This window comes from Indicator indicator, chromosome 2 (genome assembly GCF_027791375.1).
Source record: "Indicator indicator isolate 239-I01 chromosome 2, UM_Iind_1.1, whole genome shotgun sequence".
Taxonomy (NCBI): domain Eukaryota; kingdom Metazoa; phylum Chordata; class Aves; order Piciformes; family Indicatoridae; genus Indicator; species Indicator indicator.
The window spans coordinates 43,085,070-43,101,410 of NC_072011.1; the positions used below are offsets into that span (position 1 = coordinate 43,085,070).

Genomic DNA, 16,341 nt, shown 5'->3' on the forward strand with positions numbered 1-16,341 from the left:
GGGATTGGAACTGGATGATCCTTGAGGTCCCTTCCAACCCTAACAATTCTATGATTAGCATTCTTCAACAGTTAGGCTCAGTTATTTTCAAATAACATGATATGGACAGCTGAGTGAACAGATAGTAAAACACAGAAAGCATAATATTTTGGCACAAATTTAAGATAGATTCCTAAGAAGAAATACTTTCTTTTTGCTAGTTTTTAATTCCCCTATAGAGTTTCTGATTATTGTACATGTCTGCCTGCCCATACAGAAATGGAAAATGTTTATTACAACATCAAATAGTTTTATCTATGCATTAACACATATATGAAGTACTTGTAAATTAAGGAAACCTGGAAACTCATGAGACCAACATTTGCCCATTTACATAAAAAAATTGCAACACATTAAAAAGTGCAGAGGTACTACTGCTGAAATATTAACTATAGGAAATAATTTCTGCAACTGCAAGAAGAACACAATGTGGTTTCTGCTTTGTTCACTCAAGGTTAACTTTTAATGCACCGACTGACAGTTTGTCACATGAAACTTGGTTGTGCAGTCTAGCTCTGTGCTTCTAGTACATCAGCTGAGATGAACCATTCAGGTGATGTGACTTCTAGAAAGCAATGGCTCAGTCTGATCCTGGATAATGTAGACCCAGGATTCAGGGGTGCAGAGGAGGTATGAAATTCATGCTAAGGAAAACATTCCCTCTGTGTATACTAGGGGTTTCTGTTGGCATACCTCCATCCAATTCTATACAGCAGTTATTCTAGTAGAAGTCAACAATAAGGAGTATTCGTTTTATTTACATTACTGTAACTGAACATCAGCTGGATGTCAAAAATTAAGAATCCTACATTGTGAAGTCTTTTGGCAAGAGTACTCGGACACATGATGTAAAGAAGAGATTCTGACAGTGCGACATTGTGTAGAGAAATAGCTAATCAGTTTGATATTTATCTTCACGTCAATTGTTTTTATATCATCTTCGGAAACAACCCATTTGGTGAAGTGAGACACATGATACAATTGATACCAGCTGCCTGCTTACAGAGGAAGGTGAGCTCTGTATGAGCTGGCACTCAGTCCACATCACAAGGGTTTTGGTGTTTTGTTTTTTTTTTTCATAAAGAAGACTATAAGAGGAATTTTTAGTTTGTAGCACAGAAAGTAGTAAATTCTACAACACGTTTCACATCACCAAATCACCCAGTACCAGGAAAAGATACATCACCTGCTAAACTGGATCACTATTTCAAAGCAGTATGGAAAGCATGGATGAAACCCACTATTTCTAGTATGAGATAGCAAGTGTTATCATCATAGTTTACTGCAAGCTGGCAACAACTTGAAATACTCTGGCAGATTCTTGTCTACAGTCAGAAAAAAATTTGCAAGAAACTCTCTGTGACCCTGAACTTTATACTCTCTGGGGCACTCACATATATCTTGCCACCTGAGTGTATCCTAGAGCTCAAATTCCTAAGGATTTGCTGTCTTGTGCCTTAAATAGCACCATGCCTTGCTCTCCAGTTGTATTTTTGCAGTCAAAATTTTTTATTTTGTCACTGGATAGTCTTGTGTTTATCTGCATAAACGTAGAGTCGCTTGAAGCAACCAAATATAGAATTGTATCCAGTTAATACTATTACTGCTTATCTAACCAGCTTTGCAGCTTCTGGCAAACTTGGGTTTTAGTGCTTTCAAACTGGAATGTATGCTGCCATTTAAGTCTTTTAAAATGAACTACCTGTCCATCTTTATTCAGGATCAGCTTACAAGTAATTCTTCACTTGCAGCATTAAGGACATGTGTATTTTGAGGATTTTTATTTTAATCACTGAATTTAGTAAAAGGGTGTTAAAAGGGTGTTGCCTTCATGTCAGCTATGCTCAAGCCATGAAAGTTTCTGAAACCATCATGGCTAAAAGTTCTCTGTTGGTTTCCAAATATGTAAGTACAATATACTGAAAAAACCCCAAACCAAACCAAACCCAAAAAATGGCTTTGAGTTTAATATGTTCCACATTAATCAATCTAGCAGCTGATCTTGTGAAATAGTAACATAGCTGGGTTTTAGTCAGAAAATCCCTACTAACTCAAATTATTGCCTTCACTTAATAAAACATTTTCTCTTTTTACTTAATGAAATTATTGTTACATTATTTATCTTGTTCATAACAGTAGATAAAACCATAACTGATACTTGAATAATCAATCTCTGCCTCCCAAGAAGGAGTGTGGTTTGTCATCCATAAGTTGTGAGGCTTTGTTAGCATTCGTTTCTACAGCATCCAAGAGCTTTCATGGGAAAAAAATTCTCTTTGCTAAGTTTTGTCATGGTCTTCTTGAACGAAAACGAAGGAAAATGCATCTGAAATTGGTTGTTTATCATGAAGCTCAAGCATTAGGAATACACTGCCGCCCATGTGAAGACTGCAGTTGCAATAAGCAAGCACAGTAACTTTGGTAAAGCAATGTGTGGTTGAGATAAAAACTTGGCTGAGAATAATATAGTGCAACTTTACAGAGAACATCTAAGGTGCTAAAAGTACAGTCACATTGAGTGTCACAGAGCACAGAAGTACTGAAGCTTAGTGCATCTAGCTAGGGACTCCCAGGTACGCAGATACAATTCTCAGTTCTGAGAAATGGCAGCAATATGTGCACAAGCAATATACATAGGTATGCAGAGTAAATCCCATGCTTGCAGGTCACATTAGGAATGCAATGCATGCAGCAACTGTGGGATAAATTCAATACTGCTAATGTTTTCTAAAAATAATGGGTGTGAGAACCTGCACTCTGCGTGGAAGCCTGGCTGTGGTTGTCAGTACAAATACTCATGAAAATGCACAAAAGCATTTATTTTGGACTGTACACTGAATTTATAGGATGCCTTTTAGAAGAATATCAAGGAAGAATATGCATACTTAGATTGTTCTGTTTCAGCTATGTATAGGTATAGAGGGGTCACACAACTGATGTCTCACTTCAGGTTAGGCAATAAAAGGAAATTTGACCTTGATTTAAGAGGTGAATATTAACCAAACAAACGTATATGGTGGTATCAGCCAAACCAATTTTGTTCTTTCTGCTATATTAGTAAAAGACCTTTCATCTGCAAGAGAGAAGTAGAGGTGATGGAAAACAGAAAGGAAAAATACATTATTGTTGATGAAATCAATATATTATGAGCACGAGGTTGCATTGTGAAGTGTTTATTTTAACCCTTGCCTCAAATAAGACAAAAGACTTTAGACCTGAAGCATCTCTGATAAACCTAATACTTTTCCATGCAAACAGAAGAGATATGTGATAAGATGCCATTTGGTTAAGTGTACCATAAAGACAAAATACCACAGAAGTTTTGTTTCCACTCTCCCAGCCCTCCCACTAACCCTCAAAAAGAATTTCCTACATGCTTTTCAAAATGTTGTTAGGATGCTTGAATTCTCCAGAAAATTTCTGAAGCCACAACCATAGGATTTCATATCAGCTGGAATGTTACTCTTTAAGAAGATTGATTTTGATGCTGTTCAGTGTTCTGGCACATGTGCTAGATCTTGGGCAGTTGTAGGCAGATTATGTTTCTGGGACTCTCTCTCTCTGCTGGCCACACTCATATTGCACACTGAGTACCAACCTTTGCTAGTCCTCTCATGCACATACCCATTGGCTGCAGCTCCAGAACAGCCAGGCTGTCTGTGCTGGGCTACCAGCTCAAGAAGGCAAAAGAAGTATACATGTATTTAGGCATTTCTCATAACTTGGACAATTCTTTCCTATGACCTGAGAAGGACGTTGAACTCGATGTTCTGATAGCTGTCAACTGGGTTACACTTGTACTGTATTCTAAGAAGAGACCATTCCAATGTATCCACAAACAACTACAACTCATCCACAAGATTCTTATCTGGAGAAATACATCCAACCTCTACATATTTGTGGGATATTATTCGTAACTATTTTTTGCAAGTCATTATTTTCTTTAACCTTAGACATGCAAGTTTTTAGAGCAAAGCAGTAGTGAATTGATTTATTTTAGCCCTTTCAGGGGAAAAAAAGTAAAATGGAAGAAGTTTTTCCACCAGATTTGAGCTTGTTCTTAAATACTGGTTAGCACATTAACCATGCTGTTTCTCATTCATGTTTCTCATTCACTTGTCCTGTGCTTTACATGATCAGATGGGAATTGCTGTTCTATGTCTGACCTTTACCTTGAAAACAGTCAAAGGAAACACATATGTGAAAGAGCTCCATTTATTTACCATTCTTTATATTACATAACTTTTGTTTATTACAAAGAGCTCTCACAGAGGAAACCTTGACTGATAAAGGGCTAGTCAAGCTGCCCAACACCCCCCCCCCCACCCCCCCCAGATATGGTCAGAAGAAAAAATTTTGATACATCTTAAATTGTACATTACTTTTACATTATTCTCCCAGCTTTTTAGAGCCAATAGAGAGGCTACTCTGAGGTACACAGAAACTAAAGTAAACAAGCTTCAACCTAGAAACAGTAGAATGTGTGCATAAACCAACACTTACGTTTTGCTCACTCCATCTCTAGCCCTGTTTGTGAATTACAGAATCATTCTGGTTGGAAGGCGCCTTGGAAGGCTGAGTGGTCTAACCTACTGGGTGAAAACTGAATCAGAATAGGTTGTTCAGGCATGTTATGAAAAACTCCAAGGACAGAGATTCTGCAAACTTCTCTGATGATGTCTTTCAATATGTAATTATCCTCAGAGCACTTTAGCATCTTAATTTTAGTAGGCCAGATTGGAGAAGCGAGAGGTCCCAGATTCTGTCTTGCTTAGTTGCTAGTCAGCTAGTCTTTAACTATCAATGCAATTCACACTGAACTTTTCAACATTTCAGAAGAAATACTTACTGCAAGAAAGCTTAGAGAGACTGCAAGCTGTTCCAACAACAGTGAAACGCTAAAGTCAGTGTCAATAAAACTGACAACTGACTAGCTGTGCTGTAAGTTCACGACTCCTAATAAAAATATCACTTGATCCAAAGATGTCTTTCATCTTTATTGAGATGTAATAAGATGAATTTGAGTGGGTCACATAAGAAGCTTAATAGAAGAACATGAGTAATCTCAGAATTTCCTCTGACAATTCAACAGAATATACCTGCAAATATCTCCAGTAAAGATGCAGTATTGACTTTCCTGAAGACACCATAAAAGGGAAAACTCATGTCTGCCTGAAGAATTTATGGAAAGAAACATCTTTGTGGGCATGAGGCCTGAAGGGACAGGTGTAACAAGTGTCTTCTTATTAGAACATACTCCTATAGTTTTAAACCTGATTCCTACATAATACTGGGAAAAACACAAAACATATTATCTTAAAAGAAACCTCAAGTACTGCCACAAGGGATGAATTGCTGCTTGAAAGCTGATTTGGTAAATATTTCTAAAAGCACTTCCTATGTTAGAATAATTGCTCAAAGCAAATTCAAAATATCTTTATCTTTGTCAGAGTAAAACTCAGTGTAAAAACAAGGCAAAGAGGCACTGGATTTTGAACTTTCAGCAAGTTTTGCTGTTGATATCTTTGTCTTTGCAACAGTGGAAAATCATCATCCTTTTTAACAAGAACAATATTACCAGATTTCTGTCAGCTTCAGAATTGAAAAAATGAAGCCCAATGCAAAGCATTTCTGATTTTTTCCCCCCCTTGAAACAGAAAGACTGAATAAATCCATCACTAAATAGAGTGGTCTTGATACCACTAGAGGTCACCCTAGGAATACAATCAGTGCCCTGCATGAACAAGATCAAATTTTTACCAAAAAAACCCCCAAACCCTGTTGTTTGATATTTCAGGCATAAATGTATAAAATATAACATGCAGAAACATTGGACATATCAAAATTCTTAACTTCTAAAATAAATCTTTCCCTTATTCTGAGGCCATTGCAAACTAACTTGTCTTTTTTTTTTTTTTTTTTTTTCCTACCCCCCATGCCCCTGTGCCTAAAAGTAGCATACTTTACACACAGGAGATACATGAACCCACCTAAGTGGTTTTTGAGAAAGCATCTCTGAATGCCTAGCAGCACTGAGGACATGTTGCTTTATCTCTTGTAATAATAATAATAATAATAATAATAATAATAATAATAATAATAATAATAATAATAATAATAATAATAATAATAATAGTCTTCAAATTCTGGACTTGAAACAGATTATTTTTTTAAATACTTTATTTAGCCCACACATAAGATATCATTTTTCAGCACCAGGAGTGATAGTCTTAAACTAGGCTAATATTCTCTACGTACTGCACTGGATTTGTGTAGGAAAACACAGACTGCCACTTTCCTCAGCTTCTGTCATAATGTGATTGAAAACACGTGTCTCTTCGTTTCATGGTGTTAGTACAGATCAAGACTCTATTGCTTCATATGAACAAAGTTAAATGTCACCTGAGTTATAAGCTCACAGAATCACACAAACATTCAGGTTGGAAAAGACCCTCATGATCACCAAGTCCAACCAATAATCCTACTCTACAAGGTTCACCCCTAAACCATATCCCCAAGCACCACATCCAAATGACCTTTAAACACATCCAGGGTTGGTGACTCAACCACCTCCCTGGGCAGCACATTCCAATGCCTGACCACTCTTTATGTAAAAAAATGTTTCCTAATGTCCAGTCTAAACCTACCCAGCCGCAGCTTGAGGCTATTCCCTCTTTTCTGTCACTAATTACCTGTGAGAAGAGACCAGCACCAGCCTCTTCACTACCTCTTTTCAGGCAGTTGTAAACAGCAATGAGGTCTTTTCCCTCAGCCTCCTCTTTTCCAAACTGAACAGCCCCAGCTCCTTCAGTTGCACTCACAAGATTTATTCTCCAGGCCCTTCACAGCTTTTTTGCCCTCCTCTGCACACTCTCCAGCACCTCCTCATCTTTCCTGTATTGAGGTGCCCCAAATTGGACACAATACTCGAGGTGTGGCCTCACCAGAGCTGACTACAGGGGGACAATCACCTCCCTACTCCTGCTGGCCACAGCATTTCTAATCCCAAACAGGATGCCATTGGCATTTGTTGCCAACTGGGCACACTGCTTGCTCATATTCAGCTGCTTATTGATTAGAACCCCCAGGTCCCTTTCTGCCAGACAGCTTTCCAGACACACTTCCCCAAGCCTGTAGCGTTGCTTGGGGTTGTTGTGACCCAAGTGCAGGACCTGGCATTTGGCCTTGTTGAAGCTCATCCCATTAACATTGGCCCATTGATCCATTCTAGCCAAGTCCCTCTGTAGAGCCTCCCTACCCTTGTGCAGATCATCAACACTCCCACCTAACTTGGTGTCCTCTGTGACCTTACTGATGACACACTCTATGTCTTCATCAAAGTCATCAATAAAGATCTTAAACAGAAGTGGTCCCAACACTGAGCCCTGAGGAATACCACCTGTGACCAGCTGCCAGTTGGATTTAACTCCATTGAGCACCACTCTTTGGGCCTGTTTGCCCATCCAGTGCTTTATCCAGCAGAGTGTGTGCTCATCCAAGCCGTGAGCAGCCAGTTTGTCCAGAGAATTCTGTGGGAAACAGTGTCAAAGGCTTTTCAATAGACAATATCCACAGCCTTTCCCTCATCCACTAGTCAGGTCATCTTGTCATAGAGGGAGATCTGGTTGGTCAGGCAGGACCTGCCCTTCATAAACCCATGCTTACTGGATCTGATCCCCTGGTTGTCCCCTATACATTGTGTAGTGGAATTGAGCTGACCTGCTCCATGACCTTCCCTGGTAACGAGGTCAGACTGACAGGTCTGTAGTTTCCCAGATCCTCCTTTCTTCCTTTCTTGTAGATGTAAAGCAATGAAAGAAACTGAGCACATTTTATTTAAATATGGATTTATTTAAATAAGAAACTAACCCTGATGCAAACCAGCAGTTTGGAAGTGCTGTGTGCATTTCCATTCACACAGATCACAGCAGATGAGTTCAAAATATTTTTAATTATTAGCCTGATTAATGTTATGTATGTCTGTAAGATGCTGCTATGGTTGTAGAGAAAACTACCATACACTCTCTAAACATAGCTTATATCCACACTAGATATAAACCATGTTGGCCTAGCTTTTCTAGTGGAAGGCTTCAAGGTGAAAGATGTCCCTACCCATGGCAGGAGGACTAGACTTTAAAGGTCCCTTCCAACCCAAATTGTTCCCAACTGTATTGCTTCAGATATGCATCAGACAACATATTTACACCCAATCAGGTATAGGATATAGAGTAGTGGCAGCTTCTTGGAGCAGAACAATCTAGCACATTGGAGAAACAGCTTCTTTGACATTCCAAGTACTCGCTGCATTATACAGCACTGTCTGCCCTTGCTTTACTTTGGTACTGATTACGCTCTTCTTTCACTTCTAATTAAGGAAAGGTGAGGAAACAGAGTGAAGCACATCATAAACACATAGCAGGCCAACAAGAGCATAAACTGATACTAACATCTTTAGAACAGGTATGTAACTTTGAAAATGCAGGAAAACCTAGAGAGGGAACAAAGATAAGGAGAAAGCTCTCTATTTTTGTTTCAAGCAAATATGTGTTACAAATCCAAATATAAAAACAACAGATGCCAAAATCCTTGCTGTCAGGCATTTGCTGCACTAAATTAAATGCTGGTATACATTTTCAGGGATTCAAATATAGCTGTTATTTCTGACTCACCTAGTCATTTTATTTTTTAGAAAGAATTGGTTTTTTCAAAGGAAGTTTGCTCAAAACCCCCGAGCTCTTTGAATAACAGCAAAATCATAAAATCTTATTTCTAAAACCCAAGTAACAAAATCTGGGGGAAAAAGTTTTTTAAAATTTTAATAAAATGTTGATAAAACTGGGCTTTAATTCTGAAATCTGTGGAAAGGCTTCTGATTCCTTATAGAATGTTTGCCACTGTCACCCATGTTAGATTGTGCTTTTTCCTTTACCTTTTCCTATAGCCCTACAGAGACAATGGAGTTGGACAGAAAAAGAGATTAAATTGGTCTCAACAAATCTCCCCAGAAGCAGAAAGATTTTGCCCTTTCTTGTATATTTTCAGAAGAATGCCAAAAAATGGATAGGTTGCTACTGGCCCAGATTTCAAAACTTACATAAAAAGAGAAGAGAGGCTTATGACGAATAAGAAAAGTATTTGAAATGGAAAGCTGCAAATCTGCATTTTAACTAAACTGATGAAGTAATTGCAATTATCAATAACAAGGGACATGCTGTGCTAATGAGAGGCATGCTGCACTGCTGGCCACAGACTCTTACCATTCATGTTAATTTAGAAAGCATATTTAGACTGTAAATAACGATCCCTCTGTGCACAAAACTTTGTCAGGATCTTAAGCTGACTGAACAACCTAGGGGACTTTTAAATTTACTAAACATTTCTGCTGATATGGATGCATCAGTCTGGAGTTATTCAAGGGCCTTCCCTAACTTCCTGAGCTGACCCAACAGAGGTCTCTACTGTGCAAGTCTCAGTGTAGTTGCTTCAATTATGGAAAATTGTTGTAGAAAACATGTCTTTGCTAGCATGAATGCATCCCCACAGAAGCACTACACTATGTCATAGAACTTCCTGTGTCCTCAGGCCAGGTCCAACGAAGCATTCTGTCTTACCCCAGTGCTGGTGAATAATACATTAGTTTGACTGCCTGGGTGCAATCATGTTGTATCAATGCAGTAGTTGAGGAAGATAATGAAGAATCAAGTTCTGTATTGGACAGAAATGCTAGTTTAAAACATCTTAAGATAATACTTCATCAGATCATATAAAATATGTATTTTCTTCTACAACATTGCAAACCTCAGAGAAAGCTTTTCTTTCCACTGTTTTCTTCCATCTTTCCCATGCAGAAGCATGCTGGTGACCCAGTGGCTTTGCTCTGTCAGTACTTCAACAACATGTATGCTATTTCATATTAATAACTGCCTAAAAATGCAGTTAAGCATGCAAAAAGAATATTAAATCCTGCCTAAAAATGCAGATAAACATGTTACTTTGAAAGATCTTTCTGAAGAAAATAAGTTATTTGAGTAAAAAGGTATTTTTATAGTTAATAAAGATGAAAGTCACACTGAGAGCAAATCCGTGAAATTTTACACAAAGTATTCAATGCTTCTCATTGTGTATTGAAAAACATGGAACATCTCACCGCCCTCAATGAAAACTCTTATCTAATTGTGTCCTTTGTTAATTCCCAGCATATGGTATTTTAAAAGAGATAGCTAGGAACAATGGGGTAAGTAATGGAGTTTTCCAAAGACAGATCTAAACTGTTTGAAATCCAACTAGAATAGTATCTTAAAGAGTCTTAATTATAAAATGCTTTAAGTTCAGGAAAAATAAGGCAAGTGGAAGATGTTAAACTGGTTTCTTATTGAAACAATGGTGTGTTTTATTTGATCTTGAGTTTTCAACAGGGTCTTAATTAGACTTCTTACCATGCAGTTTTTCATTTAAAAATATCTTGGTGACATTCTGGTCATCAAGATGATACTGAGAGACTTGACACCTGTTACTCCTTGGAAGAACATTCATCCAGCAAGGCAAACAGGCAAGTAATATTCCCCAATTCACAGACTACACACAGTATTTAAAAGAATAATGAGAGGAAAGAAAAAAAGACTGGAAAATACTTTGTGTGGTCCAGACTTACTGATGATAGAGCAGATAGCAATGCTCAGAACAGAAGGCAATAACACATGGCTTGCCTGCTACATTGTGGAATACTAATAGAATATTTACAATGTGATTGTATAGCTGGTAAAGTCACTAGAATGTTATTTCCCAAGGACATCAAATAGTTATGCTTATATATGTTATGAAAAGCAGCTTATATAGTTATTGAAAATAACATTTGCAACACAATTTTTTACACAGCAAGAAATCAGTATACAAGACCAGATGTTGTCATGCAGATTGAGACACAGTCAGGACACAGCACTTCATTGTTTGAAACACTGAGTAAGGAATGGCATAAATAAATGGCATTGCAAGGATTCATCTTGATTTAACTTCTTAAAGTGGCATAACATTAATACATAGTATTATTAAAAGATATTATATGTATCGGGCAGTATTAAAACATGGAATGAATTAAAGAATTCCATGTTATACAGAAGACAATACTTTTAGACTGAATTTCAGAGAATGAAATAGAATAGAACAGAACAGAACAGAACAGTTGGATGGGACCTACAGCAATCATCTAGTTCAACTGTCAGACCACTTCAGAGCTGACCAAAAATGAAAGCATATTACTCAGGGTGTTGACAAATGACTCTTAACACAGTCAGGCGTGGTACTTCGATTACATAGCAAGCCTGTTCTACTGTTTGATCACCTTCTTGGTGAAGAAATATTTCTTAATATCGATCTAGACCTCCCCTGACGCATTCCCATGCGTCCTGTCACTGGATATCAGGGAGAAGAGATTAGCATTTCTGTTACTTCCCCTTCTCATACTGATCAAAATAAACTCCTGGGCTTTACTGACAAAGATAGCATTAAATCTCGTTGATGTTTTAAAAAATGAATGTAAGAAAGAATAAAGGTATAATACCATAGCTTCATCAACAGATCTTGAGATGCATGGCTAAATTAGGAAGAGAAAGGGGAAAAGAGAAAAGAAAGCCCCTCCATTTTCTCTTTCTCATTAAGAGACAAATATTGTTTGCTGTGCTACGTATACATAGAAATAAAACCCATTAACTGCAATCTGGTCTGAGTTAGCTCTATCTTTTATGTGAAGGAAGGTCCATGAAGGCACATTCTGGGATTCTTTTATGGATCTAAGTAAGAGGGCCTTAAACTGTTATTGCTCTAGCAGTTTTCTGTCACATTTTAGCTGAAGTTTTCTGTTTAAAAAGTGAAATTCTCATATGAAAACTCTTAGGCTGTTTCATATGAAGTCAGTGTAGTCGGTGTAAAGCATCTTAAACTAAATTTGGACAGCTTCACACTTGTAGGAACAACTTATATAGTCGCTTTTAGCTTCACAGCTGTGTCAACAGAAACTGCAAGAAATAACTTCTCAACTTCTATAACTAGATGCAAAAGAAATAACCTCTATATGCCTTCTTCAGTCCCTCTTGGATTGTGGCAACATGGCTAGAAGCTCAGTCTCAGAACAAATCAACGTCCGTTAATGAGAATTCAAATTAGAGTCATCAGAATGCAAGAAAAACCTGAAAATCCTTAAGACCTCAAGTGTTTCTGTTCTTGTTTTAGCCCCTGTGAGAAGAAAGTAAGCCATTATGAAACCCCCAAACCTATAAGACTTTAGCATTATTTTTCTCGCCATACATAAAGTCAGTTGCCTTTCAACCCAAATCCCTGACAAAGTTCAGAGTGTTCTTTATAGCATGGACTGTTGTAGAAACACTGTGCCAAAAGCAGATTGAGCCCTGGGAGAGAGCTTGTTGCCCTTGTTGCATTCTTTTGTATCTAAAATGCTTTACTCTTACCTAGAGCTGCCCTCTGAATGCGCCTCTGGATAATTTCTCCTTTCAGGTGGTCTGTAAAAGACAAAAAATGTGAATAGTTAGAAATCAAAATGCAAAAACTAGTGAAGTCATTGCTTATTTCCCAACATTTGAAACACTCTGTGCTGCTGGCCAGTTTAAGGGGTATTTTTGTGATTCACAGGACAAGTAGTTTTCTGAGCTCTATCCTTCTTGCTACTGCTAGTAAACAAGTAGTTGCAATTTGGCTTACATATCCTAAGATGTAATTTTGTCCAGTAAGAAAAAATGAAAATGAAGCTATTTACTGTCAAGCATTTTCACAGGATAATGAACTCCTGCTGATAGATGCAAAATAAGTCCAAGTGAGGCAAGAAGACATACAGAATTCCAAGTATTTGTTCAAACAGACTTATAGGTGCTAGCAGTGGAAATGAGATACTAAGTCATCCAGTCCACCTCTTTGCCAGTGAAGAATTGGTTCCCAACAGTCTGTTTTTTCCTGTTTGTCCAGCTCAGTTAAAAACATCCCATCTGCTAGAGCTTCTGCAAGTTCTACTACTCAACAGAACTCACTGTGTTTATGTCATTGGTCTTAATCAAAAATTTTCTTTAATTTCATTCTCTCGTTATGCCTAGTTAGGCTCCCATGCCTATGATTTACTCTTCTTTAACAAATCTCCAACTTGATCTATGACACTATTCTAGTTCACCAATTATTTCAAACCATATTAGATTACTACATAGGAGGCCACTATTCATGGATATTAATGGAACCAATAATGGAAAAACATAATCCCAAGTGTGTAATTTGAGCAGTATATGCTCTGAGGGAAGATGTGACTATGCATTTCAAGTTTTCAAATTAAAACAGTTTTTAATCAGAGATTTGTTCATAATTTTTACTAAGATGTACATCTTGATACCAGGGAAAGAAAAAAAATAATCCATGCTGGATTCACTTTTTCCAGCAGACCTGTGGTTATGTATATTACGTTAGCATGCATTCCGAATTAAAAATATCCTTCTGCTTACAAGTGATGTTACATAGTAACCTAATCAGAGCAAACTAAATCGTTAGAAGCTGCCAAATGCTCAAAGTTGAGAATGTGAAAAATCATTTAAATTCATAAGTCATGAAAATTAGACTGTTTAGGACCACCAAAGAACCATGAAAAATTAAGCTTGTTTAGGAATTATTAGAACAAGACTCGAGTATTTAGTAGCACTGTGGAAAAGATTCTGTATGCAATACACATCACTGTAACAGTAGTCATGTTGTTTTGAATGTTCTTAGAAACCAAATCCAAACAATTTCCCTGCGTACTCCTTGTCTATAAAACAGGTTACGCAGATTCCTACTTTTCTGCACAGGAAGTTTTATTATTTTCAATTGTTTCTATTAAAGAAATGTATTATTTCATACATAAAGTTATCTGTAAAATTAAGAAAAGCCTTCAGCCACTGAGAAACAGGTTCTAGCTATACCACATAAATCCTTCACCTCAACTGCATTAACACTCAACCAGAAAACCTATTCAGTTAAGTAAGCTCTTGATTTCTACAACTATAGATAAAATCCCCTTGATAAATTATTTTTACCAATGAAACCCCAGTTAAATGATCAATAACACTCATGCTATTTGTGCTTTGAAAGCTCTATAAAGGAACTCAGTTGATGTCAATACTCAGTGAAACATGATTAAATGCACCAGTTTTTCCCACAAATTGCTTTTTGCTATTCTGGATATTTAGATTCTTATATTCTATTGTACTCTATCATACATGCTGATGTTACTCCTTCAATATTGAGCCACAAGACAGTTACAAAATAATTTTAGTAATCTTGACATTCATCTCAGTAGAAGATCATTAACTTAGGTGCCTCAGAATGCCATCTATACATTTATCTTCATTTGCAGGCTCAGAAAACCCCTTTCTTAAGCACTGGGAGCTGCAAAAGGGAATGCCACTGAAAAAATGGTTCTAGCAGTAAGAATATGCTGTTCATCTAGAGTCAACTGAAAACAAATGTGACATACAAGTTATTAATCCTGTCAATACACAGTTTCATCAGCATTATTTCTCCTTCTCTAACCTTGCTAGAAACAGATCCTCAGCAATCTAAATATTTTGCATTTCAAGTGGCAATGAGGTCAACTGAGAAAAAGCAAGCCAAACAAGTCAATGAAAGTAAGATCGAATATATAGACATCAACTTGCAATCGATACAAACACATGGAAACAGACAAACATGGGGACTAGTTTTTAAATGACTATAGCCAAGAGGCTTGACTTCCAATTACCCAGAATTTATTCTTGGTACAGCAGATGCCCTGCTTCTATTGCAGGCTTTGTTATGCCAACCAACAGCATGGAACTTTCCCAAATGTTTCTCCCTCCCTTCATTCTAGTCTTGGTACACTTCTGCTCCATTCATGACAAGGACCATGGTGTTGTAGAAATCTCATAACTCTTCTGTTTAGCAGCTTTATCAAAGAATGAGAAGTTGCAACCAGAGAAGAATCAAAGAAAACCTCTAGAAAAATACAAATCCAGTCTTATCACTCTTACAGTAAAAGCATTTTCTTTTTCTTCTATAAAGAGAAAGGTGACATTTATCCAATACACAGAGTCTGAACTGCCTTTTCAGGGCAGCAAAAACCAAACATCATTTTGCAGAAAACATCTTGAGGATAAACTCTAATTGTATTACAGAGAAAGTAGCCTAAACGGGAATTCTGTTTCAGAGGACATGACAGTATCAGGAGCCACCTGACTATAATTCCATTCCAAGACTTAGCCAGATACGATTTAATCTTTCAATTTGTTTTAATCCAATTTGAAATTCGACAGTTTATTTAGATTTCCTTTGCAAAAATCCCCCATTTTCATGTTGAAACTCTTATTTTTGTCACAACCTCACCATTTTCTGTGCATGTTTTTGATTAAAGTAATCTTGCTCTGTTTTCAGTACAAATACTTGTGGGGGAGGATGAATGTTTCTGACCTGCTCTACTTTTCTGCCTCTGAGAATACCATCAGCCTAATGTAAGGCTTGGAGTTCATAAATTACAGAAGTGGATGAATCCAGTACTATTGCCTGCACAGACCTTCCCATATAAACAAATGGAAGATTTCAGTCTTTAGTACTGCCAGTTCTACAACCTTCATAAACACAAATATTTACGCAAAGAAATATGAAGAATCACATTCTCATCCTTTCCCCGCTCAACACTGTAAAGTTGTGGACAAGGTAGTGCTTAAATCTGTTTTGCAAAAACTGAATTTCAGACCTGGAGAACATCTCTCATCATATGGCTAATTATGTTTTCTGAAGTTTCACCAAACAAGAAGCTAAAAATAGGTCTGCAGCTTATACAAAATAATTTTTTTCCAGTGGAATCATTCCTCATTTGGAGATAACAGTCCCAATAAAATGTTGAATGCTGCAACTCCACATGTTCTGGCAAAAAAAGTAGTTTTGGGGAATTTAAGAATTCACTCAGCATGCAGCCAGCTGTCATTAAGGCTGTGATAAATCTGTTGAATTTGGCCTCTGTTTCTGGACACATGTACCAACCTGAGGTATGGAAAAGAGATGAACTGGTAACACAGACTTTCAGCTTAGTGGCAGGAGACAAAAGCAAGGAGAGAAATGGAGAAGACAAAGTAGAATAGAGAAGTCTCATAAAGACTGATGTAAAGCAGAGGAATGTATCCTATACAATGACTAAATAGGACAGGTTTTGTAACTTGAGTAATATGGCTGTCCTTTAACGTCTTGTCTTCCATGTTCTTCCAGACTGTTTCAAGGAGAGGAAATTATCTTCCAAGTTATTAC

General features: G+C 37.3%; 1 protein-coding gene across 1 annotated transcript in view; it reads right to left on the reverse strand.

Annotated features, from left to right (window-relative positions):
• The window catches only part of KIF6 (kinesin family member 6), a 167,636-nt gene that overhangs the window by 17,672 nt on the left and 133,623 nt on the right, over nucleotides 1-16,341 (reverse strand). Inside the window, 1 exon segment of the mRNA XM_054395319.1 lies at nucleotides 12,501-12,551. Coding sequence (XP_054251294.1) covers nucleotides 12,501-12,551 — 51 coding nt within the window.